This window comes from Rhinoderma darwinii, chromosome 6 (assembly GCF_050947455.1).
Source record: "Rhinoderma darwinii isolate aRhiDar2 chromosome 6, aRhiDar2.hap1, whole genome shotgun sequence".
NCBI lineage: Eukaryota > Metazoa > Chordata > Amphibia > Anura > Rhinodermatidae > Rhinoderma > Rhinoderma darwinii.
In genome coordinates, this window is record NC_134692.1 from 34659127 (window position 1) to 34682894 (window position 23768).

The 23768-nt window shown below is 41.8% G+C and overlaps 1 protein-coding gene across 2 annotated transcripts in view; it reads right to left on the reverse strand.

Moving 5' to 3' along the window:
* The window catches only part of CHN1 (chimerin 1), an 86375-nt gene that overhangs the window by 40178 nt on the left and 22429 nt on the right, over positions 1–23768 (reverse strand). For both annotated transcript variants that reach the window (XM_075829495.1, XM_075829494.1), the window contains exons 5-7: positions 22388–22419; positions 20968–21081; positions 10579–10867 (exon numbers count right to left, since the gene is read on the reverse strand). In XM_075829495.1, the coding sequence (XP_075685610.1) occupies positions 10579–10867; positions 20968–21081; positions 22388–22419 (435 nt within the window). The remainder of the gene's footprint in view (positions 1–10578; positions 10868–20967; positions 21082–22387; positions 22420–23768) is intronic.

The window sequence follows — 23768 nt, forward strand, 5'->3', positions numbered from 1 at the left end:
CAGAGACATAAACACACAGTAACATTACTGAAGTGTCCTGACAGTGAATATACATTACCTCCAGCCAGGACGTGAGGTCTATTCACAATCCTGACACTTCGGTAACGTTTGTGTGAGATTTACAGCAGGGCAAGCGTAAAGTGTGTGTGTGTCTGCACATAGTAATCTTACTAGATCACTATGTGCTGTGTAAATGAATGGGGAGAAGTGTATGATGCGGATTGGTCAAAAAGTAAAACACGCCCAGTTGTCCATTAAGAAAGACATTAGCATAAATCTAATATAGGTCATAACTCCGTCAAAAATGATAGTTTTTCTAAATAAAAAATACTGCTGTAATCTACATTACAGCGCCGATCACATCATGTACAATATAGGCCACTTATAATGTGGTGACAGAGCCTCCTTAACACATCCCAGATATACAGACAAAAGCTAGGTTCATACTCCGCAGGAGTCTTTTTCAGGCATAAAATACAAGTGAACAAAGAGGATTTTAAGTACACCTCCTAAAATCAGGACAGCCAATCTAAGATGGCATTTCAGACGCTCCTTCTAAAACACACGTGTAAATATATTTGAAGCAAACTCAGTGATATTAGAATCTTACTTCAATCCATGCTGTAGGATGTCAAGGCAGTAACACGAGTCACTCATCTGTGCCGGCGTACTCAATTAAATAATGCGCATACACAGTCGCCATCTTAACTTCTGGCTAAAGCCTCCACTCCATATCTGTGTGTGTGTAATGGGGGAACTTGTAGAGTCCACATTCAGTTGCCAAGCAACATACTCCACCAATGTCCGGTCTATGCGCATTATTTAATCGAGACTCCATGTGCAGGCCGGCGCGACGAGGTCATTGCATAACGCTGGTATGCACAAGTGTCCTGCCCGGAGGCTGTGCAGCGCTCTGTCCATCGCAGGAATGGGGCAAGGTAAGTACAATATTAACTTAGGTTTTCAGAGGGGGGGATGTGTCACAATATACAAGGGAGGGGGGCTGTGTGGCACTAAACACAAGGGAAGGGGAGGGACTGTGTGGCACTATACACAAGGGAAGGGGCTGTGTGGCACTATACAAGGGAGGGGGGATGCGCAGCACTATATACAAGGGAGGGGGGCTGCGCGGCACTATATACAAGGGAGGGGGGCTGTGCGGCACTATATACAAGGGGGAGCTTTGTGTGGCACAATGTACAAGGGAGGGTGCTGTGTGACTATCTACTAAGGGGGCTGTATGGCACATTCTAATAGGGGCTGTGTGGCGCTAACTACAGGGGGGCTGTGTGTGGCGCTATCTACAGGGGGGCTGTGTGTGGCACTAACTACAGGGAGCACATGGGGGGCATTACTGCTGTGGGGGCACAGTTACTGATGGGGTACATTTATTATCGCAAGTAAAAAATATACAACAAAAATTGGTCCGCTCACCACTCACTCGAAGTAAAGATGCCACATTCCATGATTATTCAGTGCACGGGCAAGAGAGCTACGTCGGGAATAGGTAGAAATCCAAGGAAAAAAGTTAGAGGTCCAGCACAGGATAGGATGTTAAAAAACACAAAAAACAGTTTATTTAATTCAAAATTAAAAGAAATGAAAAATTCCCGGGAGAGAACGCCTAAGCGTTTCGTACTTTTCAGTTCTTAATCATAGCTATGGCGTGCTCTTTGGAATTTTTAATTTCTGGTTTTAATTTTTAATTAAATAAACAGTTTTGTATTTTTTCACATCATATCTTGTGCTGGACCTCTAACTTTTTTTTCTGTACATTTATTATGTTGAGCACTGAGGGACCATTATTACCATCTGGGTCACTGTGGATTACGAGTTTGTTTAGAGGATGGGGTATAGGTGTGGAGGATGCTGGAAAAGCGAGAAACCAACATGTCTGTGCGTCAAATTCTGCAGAGACGAGTTGCAACTGCAAATAAGTCGTCATAGTGGTCAGGGCCGGATGGATAAAAAGGGAAAGTGAACGACTAATCAGAGAAAACATCACCTGTGAGTCACTAGATAGAAATGTGCTGTAATCACTTATACACAGGAGCTCTGCAGACGCCCTAACTGGAATCTTCCACTATACGGCTACTATATTCTGGTAATATTGGTCTTTGTATAGTTTTGTTTTTAAATTTAGTAACAGCATAGAGGTATTATTCAGTCACTATGTGGTTATGGTTTGGCTGTATTATTTGGACCTTATAATGTATTATTGGTCTCTCAATTGCGAGTTGTGTTCAGGAACAGTATTCAGGTAATATTTTATCTGGTATAGTGGTAGGATTTAAAAACTGTATATGTATATAGATCATTTTTTGTGTGAGATGGGGGACATTTGCTTTGGGTCTTGCAACACTCCTGAACACACTAGAAATCAGTGATGCAGTTTTCTGCACACCGCCTTCTGACTTGACTACATTATTAATATAGTAAGGGTGTGTTCACATCAGTGTTTGTTTTCCGTTGATGGGTTCCATCAGACCTTTCCGTCGGAGGAACCAATTATCAGAAACCAATCAGTCGACTGCGCTATGGTTTCCGCAAAAAAACAGAAACCTTACGGAAAGGAGACAAACTGAAACCATTTGCAACGGAAGCATTACCATTGCGTTCACGGGTTCCCCAGACGGAAAGGTCTGACCGAAGCCATCAATGGAACCCAGATGCAGATGTGAACAGGCCCCACTTAACTTTGCCCAGAGCCACACTTTGAGGACGGATGCAGGGCTGGTTTTAGACAGAGTTTAATGTTATATGTTAAACATATATGTCAAGAACTCTCCTGACCCTGTTCATGACGTATATGTTAAACGAATATCATTATAGTCTGTGGGCGATGAATGCCACTACTTGGCCATTCAAATACATACGTCACCCATACACTATAATGGTGTATGTTTAACGACAAATACCATCCTGACGGAGGCCAAAAGAACACTCTGGCCTTCTTCGGGCTAATGGAGCCCTGGTAACACGTTTATTTTTCTCGACGTCCAGATTAATTGTAGGACCAATATGTGATGTGCACATAGCTTTAAAGGGGTTGTCTCATCATGATCATCTGGCCTCTGAACCCCCCCCCCCCCCCCGGTCAGCTATACATTTCCCCCGCCAGAGCGGTAGCTGCTGATACTTAGTGATTCTTCTTTGGCTCATGGGGCAGCTAAATAAAGTTATCCTCATGACATCAGTAACAATACATATAGCCGTTTCAGTGAGTATTTTCAATGTGCTGATGGTGAGTGGGTTCACAATATTTCACTTTAAATTTAGAAAGGAAGGGACATTATATTCCCATAAAAAAAGCACATGGCTTATGGCTTTGTCATACCGGCGTTCTCGTCAGTGTCTGGCCCGTTTACAATAACTCAACATTCAATAATTCCACTTCCCGCCGTCAGTTACCCCACACTTGTGTTTACATAGTTTCACTTGGATCTATTTTTTTCACAGAAGTCAGAACTTTACTTGCTAAATGCTGATTCACAGTCGTCGTATCCTGTTTATACTGCAACGACCCCAGATTATTTATAATAGAACAGAAACAGTCAAGCACTTTACAAAAATCATTTCCAGTCATTATATATTGAACATGTAGACATCACTGAGTTTTTCCCATTTTCTACAGTGACTGTAAGGTGCTGTAGGAAACACAACCTACTCTTTATATGTGCCCAGTAAGGGGCTTCTTAAACATAGTCTATTGTTACCAGAAATAGGATTACATTACCTTTCTATGGTTATTAGGCGTTTTCTATTGTAACGAACCTGTAGGGTGACACACTGGGTCACTATTGGATTTGGCTGAGGGCTAGAAACGGGTGCAGAGTTGAAGGGATTATCTGTTCTTCACCTTTATCCCCCTTACAGATGTAGGGATTTTCCGGGAAACAATCCCCAAGTTGCAGGTCCCTGAATAGTCTCCAGTAGTAACAACCAGTCAAGGCGGGTAGATAGCAAAACAAGGTAAGACAGAAGACTGGCAAAGTCACATGCATATGCTCATGAAGCACCAGGTGGCAGCCGAGAGCAACATGGGGAAGTAATGAGTAGACCATGTGGTTGCTCCGCAAACAGATACAGGTTACGAGTACACTGTCGAGGTAGGTTGTAGGACGACGGCTGGTTATTACCGGTGCCTAATTCTGGTTATGTGCCATCTTCACCTGCACCGGTTTGGGTTTTGTACAAAGCACAGAGCACCCGCTATACAACTCCCTGAACCATAGTTCACGGGTGCGGTAAGTCAGTCGTTCATTTCAGGGGGTGCTTCTACAGAACAACCTTGTCAGTCAGCAGCTCTTCAATCAGTAGTGACCTGCCAATCTACTGCTCTGCGCTTGCTTTTCTATCTACCCCAAGGCATCTTATAGATACCTATATCCAAAGTGCAAATGTCTCCGAACAGTGGTACGTTCAAATGAACTGGGATTAGGTGACCAACACCACCCATGAACAAGAATGGCACTCGAATGCCATGTTCACTCGTTTAAGAATCTGTATAAATTTAGGCATGGATTTCGCAAGAAATGTATGTGAATCGGGTATTTGATAACCCATTCACATGCTCCAGAAAAAACAGGTGAAAGTAACGCGCTGCAGATGTTAAAATCCACAGCATGTTCATGATTGCCATGGATTCTGCAAAGATAATCTGCGGTTTAGATCCCCTGAATTCCAATGGGACTACTCGTGCAGATCCACTTTCCAATCTGCATTGGATTATCGACAAAATCTGCACCGTGTGAACATAGTCTGTCAGAAATCAGCCAGGTTTTTTGTTTTTGTTTTTTTTCTCATGTCATACAACCCCTTTAATAGGGTTGTCCGAAATGTTTTTCGTTTCGGCCATAAGTGGCCGTGTCAATACAAATAATTAAAACTTTCTCATTTAAAATGTATAGAAACTACTGCTGCCTGTATGATCAGTTGTATTTTCTGTTCATGGTATTTCTATAGTAAAAAAAAATAAAAAAATTATAAAATATAAAAAGGTCAAGAAAAAATCAAGTCTTCATCAAGAGAGATTGCAGCGGATACTGTAATTCTTCTCACATGGTAACAGAGTCTTACATAAGGGATTTCTGGAAAGCAGAGAGTGTGTTCCACTGTCCTTATTTCCTGGAACCGGACGTGTACGGCCATGTCTTATCTCTTTCTTAGTATCAAGGGCAGAAGCTGTAAAATGGTCCCTTGTTTATGAGACAAAGCCAGAAATATATTTCAGCAAATACACCGAAGACAAGAGAGCGCTTTTCACGTGGCTTCCATAACCAGTTTGAGGAATGTAAAGTCTTAATGGGATAATATTTGTAAATAGGGCAGGGAATGTTATATACAGTACTCGACTGCATGAACGTCGCTGCCATGTACAGACACAACCAAAGAATAAAACCTGGCTCACATTCCATTTTTGAGAAGCTTTTCAAAAGTCGTAGCAACTCTTGAATAGATTTTTGTAATTATATAAAGTACATTAACTTATTTTAAAGCCCCAGTCGTAGCAACAACCACTAGTGGGCGCCATGGTCTTACCATTTCCCATTAGGTAATGAAATATGACGTTATGGCTAACACTTGGGGAATATCTGACGCCATTGTTAAAGGGTTTGCCCAGAATTTTTTTCCAAGAAACAGCACCACCTGGGCTGTCTAATATACCAGCCCAGCCCCATTCAGCTGAAATACCAACCAAACACATCCGATGGACAAGTGTGGCGCGGTTTCTTAAAAAAATAAAATTAAATGATAATAAAAATGCAGACCCTTCTTTCTAATCCTAGACAACGCCTTGACAGAGGTTGTCTAAGGACAGACATTGGTGGTATAGGACTTAGATATAACACCAATGTCTGATGGATGGAGGCCCGAACTACCACGGATTGGTAAGAATGTGCCATGCCACTTTGTCTACTGCCGTTTTTTCTCCACCAATAAAATAGTCAATGGCCAACCATGTGGAGGCCCTGAAAAAAATATGGAGAACCGACAGGAGACATTGTTTGAAAATTGTTAGATATTAAGCAGACAATTTCTAGAGATTCAGTAAATTGTACAAACATTTGTAAAATTTGCATTCCATTTAGAGATTATAGCCTGTCATAAACAGAGGGAATTTGAAACCCTTCGGGTTCCCTGCTATAATTTCTGAATCACTCCCCCTCATATACAGTGGAGGAAATAAGTAAGTATTTGATCCCTTGCTGATTTTGTAAGTTTGTCCACTGTCAAAGTCATGAACAGTCTAGAATTTTTAGGCTAGGTTATTTTTACCAGTGAGAGATAGATATTAAAAAAAAAAAAAAAAAAAGAAAATCACATTGTCAAAATTATATATATTTATTTTCATTGTGCACAGAGAAATAAGTATTTGATCCCCTACCAACCATTAAGAGTTTAGCCTCCGCCAGACCAGTTACACACTCCAAATCAACTTGGTGCCTGCATTAAAGACAGCTGTCTTAAATGGTCACCTGTATAAAAGACTCCTGTCCACAGACTCAATTAATCAGTCTGACTCTAACCTCTACAACATGGGCAAGACCAAAGAGCTTTCTAAGGATGTCAGGGACAAGATCATAGACCTGCACAAGGCTGGAATAGGCTACAAAACCATAAGTAAGACGCTGGGTGAGAAGGAGACAACTGTTGGTGCAATAGTAAGAAAATGGAAGACATACGAAATGACTGTCAATCGACATCGATCTGGGGCTCCATGCAAAATCTCACCTCGTGGGGTATCCTTGATCCTGAGGAAGGTGAGAGCTCAGCCGAAAACTACTCGGGGGGGAACTGGTTAATGATCTCAAGGCAGCTGGGACCACAGTCACCAAGAAAACCACTGGTAACACATTACGCCGTAATGGATTAAAATCCTGCAGTGCCCGCAAGGTCCCCCTGCTCAAGAAGGCACATGTACAGGCCCGTCTGAAGTTTGCAAATGAACATCTGGATGATTCTGAGAGTGATTGGGAGAAGGTGCTGTGGTCAGATGATACTAAAATTGAGCTCTTTGGCATTAACTCAACTCGCCGTGTTTGGAGGAAGAGAAATGCTGCCTATGACCCAAAGAACATCGTCCCCACTGTCAAGCATGGAGGTGGAAACATTATGTTTTGGGGGTGTTTCTCTGCTAAGGGCACAGGACTACTTCACCGCATCAATGGGAGAATGGATGGAGCCATGTACCGTCAAATCCTGAGTGACAACCTCCTTCCCTCCACCAGGACATTAAAAATGGATCGTGGCTGGGTCTTCCAGCACGCCAATGACCCGAAACATACAGCCAAGGCAACAAAGGAGTGGCTCAAAAAGAAGCACATTAAGGTCATGGAGTGGCCTAGCCAGTCTCCAGACCTTAATCCCATCGAAAACTTATGGAGGGAGCTGAAGATCCGAGTTGCCAAGCGACAGCCTCGAAATCTTAATGATTTAGATGATCTGCAAAGAGGAGTGGGCCAAAATTCCATCTAACATGTGTGCAAACCTCATCATCAACTACAAAAAACATCTGACTGCTGTGCTTGCCAACAAGGGTTTTGCCACCAAGTATTAAGTCTTGTTTGCCAAAGGGATCAAATACTTATTTCTCTGTGCACAATGAAAATAAATATATATAAATGTTGACAATGTGATTTTCTGTTTTTTTTTTATATAATCTCTCTCTCACTGGTAAAATTAACCTATCCTAAAAATTCTAGACTGTTCAGGTCTTTGACAGTGGGCAAACTTACAAAATCAGCAAGGGATCAAATACTTATTTCCTTCACTGTAATTTAAAGGTGCTCTCTATGTCCTATTAGCACATAAAGTGGTCTTACGAGCCCCCCTCCTGCTTCTCACCCCACCTCTGCTGGCGCATAATTGGACCCCGTGAATGGATTTATGATTTTAGGTCTCATGTTTCCTTAAAGGGGTATTGCAGCCTTTAGCTGTTTTCACCTATCCACTAGATCGGTGGGGGTCAGAGCGCTGGAACCCTCACCGATCACCAGAACAGGGGACCCCTGTCACCCCTAGCAAGGTGGAGTATGAATGGAGCAGAGGCCTGGCATGAACCATGCTGCTCCATTCAAAGTTTACGAGGCTGACGGGTATAGACTAGTGTTGAACTCCTAATATAAAAGTCCATGAGACACAGGTAGGACATATTACCGCTACCGCGTTTCAAACAAAGTGTTCTTAGTCATAGCTCATGTTGCTAGGACTAAGAAAACTTTGTTCGAAACGCGTTAGCGGTAACACGTCCCACCTGTGTCTCATGGACTTTTATATTATGTCGAAATCAAGCTCTTTTTATATTTTTCTAAATGTGGATGTGCTGAGGATTTTCTTCTAAAAATTCTTCTATTAATTGGATCCTTGCCTACCTGCAAGCCCCTTTCCTCCGACTGCAGTCCAACTGAGGAACTACAGATCCCAGGACAACCTATTTGGTGAGCACACCCACAGCTTCCATTGCTGCGATTTGTTTTTGTTAGCGTTGAACTCTACTGTTTCCATCCGCCCCATAGACTTTGAATGGAGCGGAACCACACATGCCCAGCCTCCGCTCCATTCAAACTGATCGTTGGAGGTCCCTGCGGTTGGACTTCCACCGATCTAGAATTTTTCACCTATCCGGTTAAAAAGTAAAAAAATGCTAAAAGCTGGAAAACCCCTTTTATGTATAAAAAATGTCAAAATCAGAACACATACCTATGAAGCTAAACAACCCAATTACATCACAAGATGTTTTGATCAATATCAAAAATAAAAAGTTTACCATCTTACAATTTCTGAGCTGCCAAGTTCTGACAGTCAAGAACTAGTCAGGTGAAAAAAAGATTTCCCGTTTTATATCCTTAATGAACAGAATAATTTATAGACTGAATATTTTTAGCCGTGACTGAAAAGTTTACCAGACAGTAGAGGCTGCAAAATACAGAGTTGTCAACTTTTCCCCAAAATGTTTTGTGAATGTTCTGCACCTTTGATGTACAATTTGACTGGAGCGCAGCTTCAGAATACAAATGGGGGCAACGTCTGAAATGGACTTCAACTTCCAATTCCACTTAAAACATGGCAATGTAAGTTCGTCTGTAGTTCACCCTTCATGAGGTCAAGTAAAGCAAGCTCTAGGGGGTCCTGACCCTAAAAAGCTACTACAGCTGCCAACGTGTTTGCTTGGGACATGGAGGTAGCAAGGTGTTCAATAGTGATTATCTGGGATTAACAATATGGCAGCTCTGCAGGGTTTAAAACAGTTTTGCTAGGTGGGGGTGGAGGACGGGTGTAATCGTTGGTAAAAGCTAGGTCAGCTCTATAGTCAAACAGCCCTATATCCTCAGGTTCCTTGACCCCTCTAAGTAGGATTTGTAGAAGAATCTTGTGGTTAACTGGTCACACATGAATTTTCAGGCAGTTAGACAACTCAAAAGCAAAAAGGCATACATTTCATAAAAGTGTCAAATAAAAAAAATTTACAGTTTTCCAGCATAGGTTTCCTTAAAGCAACAGTTCTAGGAAATGTAGTGGTTTATTGAAATGCACAAAGAAAAAAAAGTGAGGGGAAATTATTTTAATTCTATTCTTATATTCATACTTTTAGCCTTTCTGATCTTATATACGGAATAGTACTAGTAAAGACCGTGCTGGTAGAAGACTTCTTGACCAGGAATGTTTGACCTAAATTGAAAATATCACACACACAGTTTTGATGGTTGTTGTGGCCGGTTTTGGCTCAGTTTGAGCCAAAGTCAGAAGTGGATCCAAACGGAAAGAAAGGCATAAAGAAAAGACTGATGCATCTGCTTTCTTTTGTGTCCACTTTTGTGATTGGCTCAAAAATTTAGCCAAAAACGGCATCAAAACGGTGTGCGAGATCCTGGCCTAAAGGCTGCTTATAAATTGTGTTTGTTTGCTACATTTGTGTGTGTTTCGGACAATCAGTAACCGGTCATACGGATACGTCTTTATGGAGGTATACATTGGGAGTATTACCGGACATATGTTATTCTGTAATCGTACAGTGGCATACATCGGCTCCTGACCAGAATGCAAGTGCTGCACTTTCCTATACAGTATATAAAAATAAAAATAAAAAATAATGCCGATACATACCTCCCTGATAGAGGTAAAAAGGACACTTTTGGCCTCAGTCAGGTGAATGTGGGCTTATTGCTATCCGAGTGCGGTCGATTTGAAACCAAAAGGATTGCTGGTAGATGCTGGGATCACTGATGCTACACAGACGACATTAAAAACTGACAAACTGAACGAACTAGGACACAATAACGATTGAACTCGGATGTAAGAGAGTCAGATTTTTGCCTGAAGAAACAGATGGGTTTTGAACCGCTCGTCTGAATAGAGCCTAAAATAGAGGAAAACTTAGATCGTACATGTCAATTGCAGAGCATTTCAGCAACTTGGAATTGACTACGTATAAAATAAGACCATGTCAGGAAGCAGCCGTGTTGAGAACGTCTTTAAATTTAAACAAAAATCCAAATACACTACTCCACGATTTATCCAAAAGAAGACAGTCAAGTAAAAATATCCACGATCAAGACAAGTAAAAATAGTACTTACCCTTTCCTCTACTACAGCATCTTCCCCTGAAGAATCCCTCTCGTCCTGCTCTTCTTGCACAGCTGGCATTTCTATCTTATGTGCTGGCTCTCTGTTTAAGGTTGTGTAGCCTATATGTTCGTAAATTGGGTTTATGGTCATCTTGGCAATGTACTCGGCTGCCTTGGTCTCAATGTACAGCGTGATCAAGCCATCGGTCACAAGGTCATGGATGGATTCAAATCTCTTCTCTCCAACAAAATGTTTTCCGTCATAGTAGAGCCTGAAGTTTCTAGTCTGGTTTCCAAATCTGCCTCAATAAAGAAAGCAATGCAAGATTTTATTTAAAGAAATAACTTTTTACAATTTCTAGGATAGGAAAAAGCTGGAAGATCTTTTTCCTTCCGAGAATTTACAGCTCTACTATGGGATTTGGAGCAGCCTGGTAACTAGAGAAGTAGAGGGCTGTGGACTAATTCGTACAAGTCAGGTCATTACATCTGTGGAAAAATACCATATATCAGTCCATCCGAGATTTTTTTTTTTTTTTTTTTTTTACTGGCAGAACTGTGACTTCTTTTAGCTGAAGATGCCGCATGTTCTTACAAAAAAACTCCACTACTGCAGTTAATCAATACACTGAACTGTTGCAGACCGAGAGCTCGGCGGTCTGGTCACTTACTAGGAAGAGTCTATTCAGGATTCAGCTTGGCTCCCGTGCCAACAATTACACTGAAGAGCATCTGCTGCCAGAATCTCAGCAAAAACGGGAAAGAACGGCACAAGGGTAAGTATTCTTTATTTTTGGAGAGAGGCCAAACACTAACTCTTTCGTGTTTGATAAAAGAAGCTCTGTGGCGGGCCTGCTAAAAATCATGCTGTTTTTAGGAAACCTTTCATGTCCTGGCTGAAAGACATAAGTGGTGTGACATCGTGGGCTCAGCTTCTTAAAAATTATTTTTTTTTCTAAAAGGGCTACAAGTCTTCAAATCAGAGTAAACAGTTCAGAGAGCTTCTATGCAACAAATGTATCTATGAATGGCATTAATATTTAATATGAGAAAATATGTGCCTCTTACCTCCTGAAAAGCAACTTATTAGCCATATGTTAAGCACTACTAGTAGTAAAAAATTTTTTTAAACTAGTCAAATATTGATATATACAGCTCCTCACTTCCCTGTGGATTCTTTCAAAAAGAACAATTTGTAAAGTCTACAGTAGGGATTATAGTCATAACTATAGAAGGCCACTATTTTGGTTTCTTCACACACCTGTAGAGACCTGGGAGAAAATATAGGCACCGTCAAACAGTCAGAATCTCTAAATTAGGACACTAGATGTTGTGTGAGCTGAAAGGAGGTAGGATGCGGATTGTAACCTTGATTCAGGTTGTAGAAAAGAAGAAATAGTGGGGTATTCTCATCTCGTACATTAATGGCATAGCCTCAAAGTCCCATAGATGCGGGTCCCACCTATCTCTACAACGGGGCCCTGTGATTATTGACCTACCTTCTCCCGCTGTGTTCTGTGTTACGAAGTGGCTGGGAGTACGGAATCAGCAAATCTTGCTTAGTTACGTTGTTTTGTTAATCCCATTCATTCTATAAGAGTAACTGAAACAGCATAGCTCAGCAAGCTCCGCTGTTTCCGTATTCCTCGTAGCTTTGTGGCCGGACAGTAGCATCAGTGGGAGAAGGTAGGATGGGGTCAGGGGTCCCCGTTCTAAAGATAAATGCGGGTCCAGAGCTGGGTCCCACATCTATCTGACGTTAATGCCATATCCTGTGGATATGCCATAAAGGTCGGAGATGGGAATGCTCCATTAACTCTAATGACCGATATACGCTGATGATATTCCATATTTCTTTCCTGATGAGGGAACAGATATGGCTCAAAGTGGCAATGTGTAACATGGTCCAAATAAAAACGACTGTAAAAGAAAACCCTTGTCCATATGTCTCTGCTCGGGACCCCCCCCCTCTAGAACTCAGAACAGACAGCAGCTAAGAGCCTCTTCTGCTACGAAGGACCATATATTATCCATATATTACATTTGAATAGCATTTAGATAGCGGGCATGTAACTTTACATTTCCCCTGTAGCGAAGGCTGCTGCAATGGAAATGTATGGTCAAATAAAACTTCTGGGTGGCTGACAGAGAAGGAAGGGTCTTCAGGAGACCCCTTTAAAACCTGCCAGTTCCTCAATGCTTTTCCCTGTTGTCAATCCCTGGACACTATTCTTCTTTGAATAAAAAGCGCAGCCTAGAATATTGGTTACAACATTAATTATGCCAAGTGACAAAAGCAGATCTACTCTATCTAGCCAGCGACACATTTTGTTAATCCGCAGGGTCAGTGAATTCAGACCAATATAGTGCATATGTACCAGGATCAATAAATCTGAGTGGTTTAAATTTCTTGTCAAAGTGGAAAGAGCTTCTCAAAAAAATAAATAAATCTTGACTAAAGTAGGTACTGAGAGGTCACGGCAAGAATCACTTCCAGCTCCTTCTCCCCTTTGTGTCGCCAGTACTCTGTACCAACTGAATCGGCTTGTGACAGACTGGTTGCTAGGGATATACTGCCTAACAACTGTAGCCTTTTAAAATAGGTGGTCAGGGGGCATGTCCCTATAACACCTGTGTCTTGAGATTATTCTGAACTCAGCTTAATGTAAATTCAGCCTTGAACGTGTTTAAAGTGTCACTAAACGTTTAACAAGCTTCTGACATGTCAGAAGTTTTTATTGGTGGGGGTCCAAGCACGGAGACCCCCCACCAAATCGCTAAAACGAATCAGCTGAAGCGCTCGTGTGAGCGCTCAGCCGCTTAGTTTTTGTTGGGCCTTTTCCGGAAATCAATGTAGCAGTGTATGGGCTCAATAGATAGTCTATGAGCCTGTACTCAGCTACATCGGCTTTCCGGAAAAGCATACACTGTAGATTCCTAAGTAACAGGTCCAATTAAGAAAAGAAAATGATTAAGGTTACAGTGCTTCAAATTTTGAAAACATCTACAGAGATGCTTATGTAGCAAACACGCAGATTCAGACATGATTTTTTTTAAATATATATATATATATATATATATATATATATATATATATATATAAAATAAAAACAGCTGTACAGCGCATGGATAATCATTAACTTTCTAAATAAATACAGTAAGAACATTAATAAAGCACAACTGAAGCTGCATCAAATGTGTTGTCTAATCAACCAGGACAAAAGTTATATACTGAAAATGACAGCTACATTATAGACAGATGCTACACAGTACTCGGCTTAGTTTACATAATCTCATTTAGTACATTCAAAACACAAACAGTAAATATATATATGAACTTTACTAGAAAACACAATGAAATCAGGTTTGAAACTACAAGTACAATAAAAGGTCATACAAACAAATTCATTGAAACCACTACCAACAACCTGCCACAGGCATTGTATAGGGCAGGGGTCTCAAACTCGGCCGGGTAAGTGGGCCGCATATAGAAAAAATGGGAAGTTGACGGGCCGCATTACTTTCAAATTTGATACAATACAAAATTATTGTTAATCAATTAGTTATTTGAACTACTATAACACTACATTACTATAATAATAGCGCTAGGTTTAAAATGTGAGATATTTCTCCACGTGCTTATTTCAACAATCCAGCTGTCCAATTTAAGTGTCGCCAAATGCAGTCCGGCGGCTCAGTTAGCACACATGTCAAGATTGGGCAGCCCCTTTTTAGATAGTACCGCAGTGCCCTCTGTGGATGCTGCCGCAGTGCCCTCTGTGGATAATGCAACACACCCCTAGATAAGGCCACAGTGCCCTCTGTAGATAAGGCCACAGTGCCCTCTGTAGATAAGGCCACAGTGCCCTCTGTAGATAAGGCCACAGTGCCCTCTGTAGATAAGGCCACAGTGCCCTCTGTAGATAAGGCCACAGTGCCCTCTGTAGATAAGGCCACAGTGCCCTCTGTAGATAAGGCCACAGTGCCCTCTGTAGATAAGGCCACAGTGCCCTCTGTAGATAAGGCCACAGTGCCCTCTGTAGATAAGGCCACAGTGCCCTCTGTAGATAAGGCCACAGTGCCCTCTGTAGATAAGGCCACAGTGCCCTCTGTAGATAAGGCCACAGTGCCCTCTGTAGATAAGGCCACAGTGCCCTCTGTAGATAAGGCCACAGTGCCCTCTGTAGATAAGGCCACAGTGCCCTCTGTAGATAAGGCCACAGTGCCCTCTGTAGATAAGGCCACAGTGCCCTCTGTAGATAAGGCCACAGTGCCCTCTGTAGATAATGCCAGTGTCCTCTTCAGATACTGTCACACACCCACTTGTAGATGCTGCCACAGTGCCCTCTGTAGAGGCTGCCACAGTGCCCTCTGTAGAGGCTGCCACAGTGCCCTCTGTAGAGGCTGCCACAGTGCCCTCTGCAGAGGCTGCCACAGTGCCCTCTGCAGAGGCTGCCACAGTGCCCTCTGCAGAGGCTGCCACAGTGCCCTCTGCAGAGGCTGCCACAGTGCCCTCTGCAGAGGCTGCCACAGTGCCCTCTGCAGAGGCTGCCACAGTGCCCTCTGCAGAGGCTGCCACAGTGCCCTCTGCAGAGGCTGCCACAGTGCCCTCTGCAGAGGCTGCCCCAGTGCCCTCTGTAGAGGCTGCCCCAGTGCCCTCTGTAGAGGCTGCCCCAGTGCCCTCTGTAGAGGCTGCCCCAGTGATGTCAGGGGCTTGCCCAGAGCTGGAGTCCCAGGCAGAGCGCTAGTAGGCTCTTCCTGGGACTCCAGCTGTGCTCCTGACATCACTGGGACTCCTGCTCTGGGGAAGCCCCTGACATCATTGTCGATGTATGGACAGCGATGTCAGAGGCTTCCCCAGAGTTCCCGAGCAGAGCCGATAATAGCGCGCTGTCCGGGACTCCGCTCTGGGCAAGACCCTGACACACTGTCCATATATGGGCAGCGATGTCAGGGAATTCCACAGAGTCCCGGAGCAGAGCCGACACCAGCGCTCTGCTCGGGACTCCGGCTCTGGGGAAGCCCCAGACATTGCTGTTCATATGTGGACAGCGATGTCAGGGAATTCCAGAGTCTGAGCAGAGCCGATACTAGCGGCTCTGTGTCCCGCGGGGCGCAGATGACAGCCCCAGGGGCCGCATGCGGCCCGCGTGCTTGAGACCCCTGGTATAGGGTAACAAGTCAATGGTTGTCCAAATGACCGTTTTAGTGATTTTTTTTTAAAAATATTCAAGATAAAAAGAGTTGATCCGTCCGGGTTGTAATCAAAGGCAACTTTTCATATGTTCAGGAAATAAATTGGAGATGAAGGAAGGACATCAACTATAAAAGGACAATTGAGGAACAACTCCAGATCTTAACCTCTGCTTTGTGCAAATGCACATCAATTCTGGATCTAGTGCATGAGCCTAGCAGGACAAGCTCGTGTTCCTCTGGAGTTAGACAGTGCAGGGTTTTCTAAAACTTCCATTGGTAAAGCTTGATTTACACCAAAATTAAGATTTTACTCTGGATAATTGGACGGATAACGCATATTTTAGCGGTATTCTTTTAGATTTCCTTTCACAGCATAGAATCAGGATATTTTAATGAAGAACCCAAGAGAAGAGAAGTGTAAAATTTCAAACCTGAGTTCTCAGTACTGAACATAAGGGAGTAGAAACCATGGAAACTTGACAAAAAGAATCGCGGAGATAAGAAAAAGAACAGAAGGATCTGGAACACCTACATATTGAGCACATTAATAGTTTTCATCATCCTCCTGCCTACCAAAAAGAACTGATTCAAAGCTTTAGGATTTAGAAATCTGGAGGACATGTAGATGCTCAAGCCAAATCATCAAATCTTTCCTGATTCATAAAGGACACGATACAGATCATCACTTTCCATTATATAAGTAGCTATTTTGCTACTGAAGCTATAGGGTCCTGTCTTAATGACATGTGACATGACGTCAGACGTCTATAATTGGGTTTAGCGATAACTCTAATAAACTTTGCTTTTTTTTTTTTTATTATACTTGGCGTTCGTGGGATATTATGTTACAACACGCTATGAATTGTATCTTATGAACTCTTCAGCTCATTCATCCAATAATCATTATTTTTATATAGTGAGACTGGAGACTGTTTCCTATTTATAGCTCCCATCGCTCAGTATAAGATCATAAAATAACTTTAGTGCTTGGGTCAAGAAAGGGAAAAGTTAGAAGTTCTGAATTTCAGTGTCTACAGTACATTATCAAATGTCAATTATAGAGGTCAGTGCTGTTAACCACAAAGCATCTAACTGGAGTAGCACTTCGCCTTTAGGCTGGAATTACACAGTGTTTTGCGGCGTTTTTGTGCATTTTTTTGGTAGCGTACTTAATAGCTGTTTTGATGCGTTTTTTTTTTAGTGTGGCCAGATGTTACTTTAACGTCTATAGTGAAATATAAAATACAACAAAAAAACTGCGTTTTGGTTTGTGTAGTTTTTGAGGCTATTTTTTCCCAAAATGCAGCATGCTCTGGGAATTTTTCCCATAGGCTTCTGTATAGGACTTCAAAAACACCATAAAAACGGCATGTACAAAATTATAGAATTTTAATGATGCAGTTTAAAAACGCCAGAAAAATTCAGTGTGAAGTAAAAGGAAAAAAAAAAAAAAAAGAACCAGCAACAGCGTCCCTTTCGTCCATAACCTGTGTCCGGTATTGCAATTCAGCCCATTTGGATTTCCAGATATATACTTTCTGACATCTTAGCCAAACATCGTGTGAACTTAGCCTCTAACAATGACACGTTTTTGAAATGTAGGCGAAAAACAAACACAACGGGTCCTCTTTTAGCAGAACCAGCGATGGGTAGGAAAACTTTAGGCCACAAATAGTATCCAAATAGTTATTCTCCAAAAGGAAGAAAATGGTTTCCAATGCCACATATAAAAGGTAACATCTTAGGGTTCGGTATCTTAGGCTATAGCATGGATTAGACTGTTAAAACACGATTCTGAAACATTAAAGCCCTTTACCATACAAGAAGCAGGAAGGGCAGTAAAAACAATGTATTAGATGTATTAATGGAGCATTAACCCCTACAGAACAGATATTTATCACCACAGGATAGCTGATAAATATTGATTATGAGAAGACCCCTTTACACGAGCCAATGATCAGTGAACAGGCATTCTTAAGAAAGCTTGTTCCCGATCATTGACGCGTGTAAACATGTCAGCAACCAGCCGACAAATGAGCAAAAGCATGCTGACCGCATCTTTGCTGCATCTTTGATGCACCCTATAAAAATCATTTTGGTCTGCAGCCCATCTCCTCGTGTGAACGGGATTGGATTCAATCATATGGTTTGTTCGCCCCCATCCAGTTTGCATTGCTTGTGTAAATAAGGCCTTTAAACAAGTGTCGATCAACTTGATAGATCGACGCTCATTATCGGCAGGACTCTGCCAGTGTAAAACCACCATTAGACCAGCGATTCCTCTTGTAAAATGTTTTTAATTCTGGTGAACCCCTATTCACTTTACCCCTTAAAAAGGCTTGGTTGTAGGGGCTGATCTTGCAGTTTATAAAACGTCGTATTTTGGCTGAGATTTGTTGCCTTTTTCGCCTGCGCCCATTTCAAGCAGACTCATTTCAGTTTGCCATCCGCTGTAAAAGTAACAGGACTTGCTGCTGTCTCCTGGGGAACACCTGAGCAGGCTCGGAGGAACCCTACAATTCCAGGGAACCCCGGTTGGGAAACACCGACTTAAAAATTAGACCATAGACACTAATAGAAAACAGTAAAAAAATATAAACTGATGCACAAGTGATAGAATTTTAGGATCCTGGGATGTGTCCAGCCCCGGTGGCCCACATATAGGAAATATTATGGCCGTGCTAAGGTTTCCCACAAACAAACATGATCGAATAGAATTTTTAAACGGTAAATGAAGACAACTTAAAAGGGTTGTCCCCTCTTACATAACTAATTTAATAATTCCGCTATATTCTCTATAGCGCATTCATTCTATGCAGCCGGTCGCGTACAATCCTGCAGATCACGACTACTTGCAGCAGTACACATCTGAAATATTAGGCTGGGTACTCAATTCCTCTAGATAAATGCAGGCACCGCGTTATAAAGAGCACTTCAGTCAACGTGCTGTCACTGCTAATGACACGTTCCCCATGGCAATACTTAGAGCCATTAACGTTTCACGCGTTTCAGAGCTTTTCTATGCATTCAACTAAAGTGAGCAGCTTAGAAATAAATCAGCGTAGGCAGAATACATGCATTACTTGTTATATCATATTCTATTCCATCATCTTAATAAAGCAAGAACACTGGAATCAAGCGCAGCTTTTCTTAGTTGTACTACAATAGGAAACACGTGAATGGGTCTTATGACGCGTTTTCCTATATATCCATGCGACTAGAGCCTATAAAGCATCACAGTGCGACAACGCTGATCCCACTATTCTGTGATGCCCATGCCACTGATCTTCTCTAAAAATCGCTGGATCATAACACAAGTAAATACTATCACATAATGAATTCATCCTTCTGTCCCTTCAATTTGTAAGCTAGTAGTAACTGAAGTCACTGAACTCGCACACATTGATTTCTAGTAACGTAGGCCATAGATGGCTCAAGTCTACAGCCTGACCGGACATGGTGAGAACTTGGCCAAGTATGGAGGAAATAACCAGTGCTCAATATCAGATTCTCTGTTGTGCTGGGAAACATTCATGTGATAAAGGTCAAGAAATGAATTCAATACATATTCGCATTGCAGAGACGATCTATAGTGTCTATAATAATACTTTATTACAGAAGAGAGTCACAATATCACAACTATACAAAGACCGGTATATAAATCCATTTTAAAGATCACTCAAAGTGCTTGACTGGCCCCAACTTCCAATAAAGTCAAGGATCCCCCAAATGAGAATGGTCAAAAACATCCCTGACCGTGGTGATGGCGATACGGGAGGGGACTTCATACCCACATGTAGCCTGCAAGAACGTAGCGCTATTTATTGTAAATGTATAAATAATTTTATGTGTGTCTAAAAAATGTACTTGATACTGCTTTTTTTGCATTGTCATTTAAAGGGGTATTTCAGCCCCCAAGATTTTTCACCTATACACTGGATAGGTGAAAAATGCTAGATCGGTGGGGGTCCTAACTGCTGGGACCCCCACCGATCGCCATAACAGGGGACCCGCTGTTTCAGTCAGCCTCATAGACTTTGAATGGAGCGGCATGGCACATGCCTGGTCTCCGCCCCATACATAGGTTTCCTAGCCACCGTCCTGCGGCTGGGGAGAATGGGAGACAGGGGGCCCCTGTTCTGGCGATCAGTGGGGTTCCCAGTGGTTTGACCCCACCAATCTAGCATTTTTACCTATCGAGTAGATAGGTGAAAAATGCTAAGGGCTGGAATACCCCTTTAATAACATATCTATTTTTGCACAGCAAACTAACATTATTAAGGCGTTATTTAGATACATTAGATGCGGTTTGTTTTCCTGCAGTATATTACTCTTCACCATTATCTTGTGGTGGGTCCTTGAGTTTATTGGAAGTCGTGGCCAATAATGTGCATTTAAAGGAGCACTCCAGCTGACACAAAACCTTCCATCATAGCATCCTCCACCTGATTGCCTTTCCTGCTCTGAACTTCTTTTATGTATATTGTACTCACTTCCCAAACACCATTTTGATTTTTAGATTTCACCCGGCCACTTGCTATGCCATCAATCCCATGATGCCTCAGTACAGCAACACATGGGCAACTAGAGCCAGTACAATTTCTGCCTGCTGGGAGGACAGTGCGATCATCATCCGCTCTCTGTTCTTCTAAATAAGCAAAGACACCAGAAGTATACAGTTAGAAAGGCTGAGCGGTGATCTTCTCCATTATAGGCGTGTGACTGGAGCCTGTCTAATCATCAGCAGTAACTGTGATAGGAGCCCGGCCCCCACCACCCTGTAAAGAGTCCGTGTTGAACAGTCCATGTAATTTCATCATACAAAAAGTTCTAGTGACTGAGATGGTGACAACTGGAGAAAAACAGAAAGACGAGCAATACACAGGAGTCACATGACCAATGAAAGAGAGGGATTCTATTAACTTTCCGATGAGACATTTTTTTCCCCCAGAGTGCTTCTTTAATGTGCGATTTTAAAACGGTTTTATTTATGGTGTAGAGTTGTGATATATATTTTTTTTGCAATAAAGTGGTTTTATTTCTCTCAAGTTGTAATTTTGTACTTTACACATCCGGACATTGCAGAGCAGATGTCTCACCATCCATCGATGTTAGGGATATAATCTATGGTATTAGCCCACGTTTGGCAGCTGTGACGTGACACAAAACATAAGTTAGCCACAACAGAAATCTCATTCCTTACCTCAAAGCTAAGGTGTATGTTCCAGTTTGCCGCTGACTTTCACGGATTAGGTAACTGCCTTCTGCAACACTTAGTAGTTGATCGGTTTCTTCCCTTGAAATCATACCAAAAAATCTAAAAAGATAAAAAATAAACAGATCTCAGTTAACACAATTTTTATGCATTATACAAATCAGAGTTTTGCACTATAATATAAACAGATTATTCCATTTGTACGAGTAAATTATCACCCACAATGTTCGTCTTTTCGTTTATAGTGTGACAACATATGTAAACGTTCTGCAAAACATATGGACAAACTCCTCTGCACCTATTAAAAGGCATCACGTAAATGAACAGATTTAGCTCTACAAAATATTAATATTCTTCTGCTTTCTGCAATACCAAGTTGGAGGGTCACAAAAATGTGCTCAACATAAATTTATAGGAGACCTCTATGCCTCGCAGGAGTTCCTTAAAGTGAATCTCCATCTTGTATTTTAGGTCCAAAATTCAGTGCCTATTTCTATCTATCTCTTTATAACAGTTGGTTTATTTTTCCTGATACAGAGCTCCAAATCCCCTGCATAGGCATAATTTTAAAACCTAACATTTTGACTGCCTGAAACAGCCACTAGAGGGAGCCTAGGAGCTCACTGCATAATATATCATATTTAATTTAATGTATGACAGTATGCACCGAGTTCCTAGGATCCCTCTAGTGATGGCTACAGGAAGCCAAAATGTTGAAGTTTTAAAATTATGTCTATGCAGGGGATTTAAAGCTCTGTAACAGAAAAACAATTGTCCGACCACTATAAAGATATGTTAAGAAGTCAGTTCAGAAGCGTGAACCTACTTAGATCCAAAAGCAAAAAGGTGGAAATGGTCCATATGGTCTCATGCTGCCTTGATGCTCCTATTTTCAAGAGAGAATCACAAGGGCTGGATATCTTGCCATGTAAGCCCATTATGATCTGTAGTGAGCCAACTCATAAGCCAACAGCATTAGAACAATTGTATAGGCCTTGGGGCTCTGCTTAGCGGACACCATTGTACCTCCTAGTACACAGTATTGGATTGGCGGCAATATTGGAAAGGCTCGCCAGAGGACCCTCAGCCCAGGCTCTGATACAATAATGAGCCCTAAAGGTAGAGCAGAACACCAGCCCATTCGAAAAGGACTTTAAAGTAAACGAAGGTTTATTTCTTGTGAGAGGATTCACAAATGCAATGATAACAACAAAGATGATGGAATTAAAAACTGCACATATTCAGTATAGATGGATAGGGACGTATTTCCTTTGGAAGACCCAAGGAACCAATTTCAACATAGGTTATCAGTTACACAACATCGAAGTCTTGTCTCATGAAGAAAAAAATACCGTAAGTAAAAAAATAAAATCCGATTTATTAAATATAAAGTGAAAGGTATACTTACTCTCTTCCATAATACTTTGGTCTGTTTTCCACCTGCAAAATGAATACACAGTCAAATATTTATTTTCCATTAACTGTGATTTTACAGCTACTCAGAAGGACATGATAATGACAGCAGTAGAAGGCCAAAATACCACCTGGCAACGTTAAATAGGCTCTGTCACCACATCATAAGCGAGATTACGCTTGCTCTGCCATAAGTCCCACACAAACCTTACCGAAGTGTTGGAATTGTGAATAGACATCCTGTCCTGGCTGGAAGCGATGTCTATTCACTCTCAAAACACTTCAGTAATGTTAATGTATGAGTAAGTGACCACACATCGTGATCTCGTAAGATCACTATGTGCGGAGTACATGAATGGAGAGAAGTGTATGACGCGGATTGGTCAGTGTCATACACTTCTCTTTACAACGTCCACATGGTCAAAAGCTAAAAAACGCCCAGTTGGGCATTAAGTCATTAGCATAAATCTAAAATAGGTCATAACTTGGTCAAAAATGATCATTTTTCTAAATAAAAAACACTGCTGTAATCTACATTACAGCGCCGATCAGATTATGTAGAAGATAGGCCACTTATAATGTGGTGACAGAGCCTCTTTAAGACTAGGTCAAGACGTGGCAGGAAAAAAAAACTGCAGTTAAAACCTGCAACAAATTCCGCAGCAGAATTGACATGCTGCAGTTTTGAAAAATGTGGAACATGCGCTGAATTCTTGGGCAGATTTTTTCCGCCACAAGTAGATTGGAATTTGAAAACCCTATCCGTCATACGGTTATTGCAGATTTTCGGTGTGGAATCTGCATTGCGTGAATAATTCTCTGGCTACACTGTTTTTAAAGCAGTGACCCCCATCATGGTCAGATACAGGTGGCACATATAGTTCTCCATTATCTCAGAGACCTGAATGGGTCACTTACCTTCACTACAAGCACTAGCATTACATATTCATATGTACCACTCATACTTGTGAAGATGAAACCTCACCAAGACCACCTCTTGCCATATGCCCTTATAAGGCAACCTGCACGGGACCCCCAGATATGGGCCGGAGCGCTGGCAAAGAGCATCTAACCTGGCTCATTCTTGTATTACATGGATGGCCCATTCATCTGAATGACTGCAATGTTATAAAACTTTATTCATGGAAATGTCTAGCTAGTTACAGTTGATCACCGGACCACCTTTAAATGACAGGCGTGATCCTCTCCACATTTCTTTATAATAAAATCTGCATCATCAAGGATTTTATATTGGTTGTATCAAATAAATACAACTTAAAAAAAGTGTAATAAGTTGCATAAAGGACTAGTTTAGATTCAGGGCAATGTAAACATGAAATCAAGAAGACCGATAAATAGATTAGAAATCTTGAGAC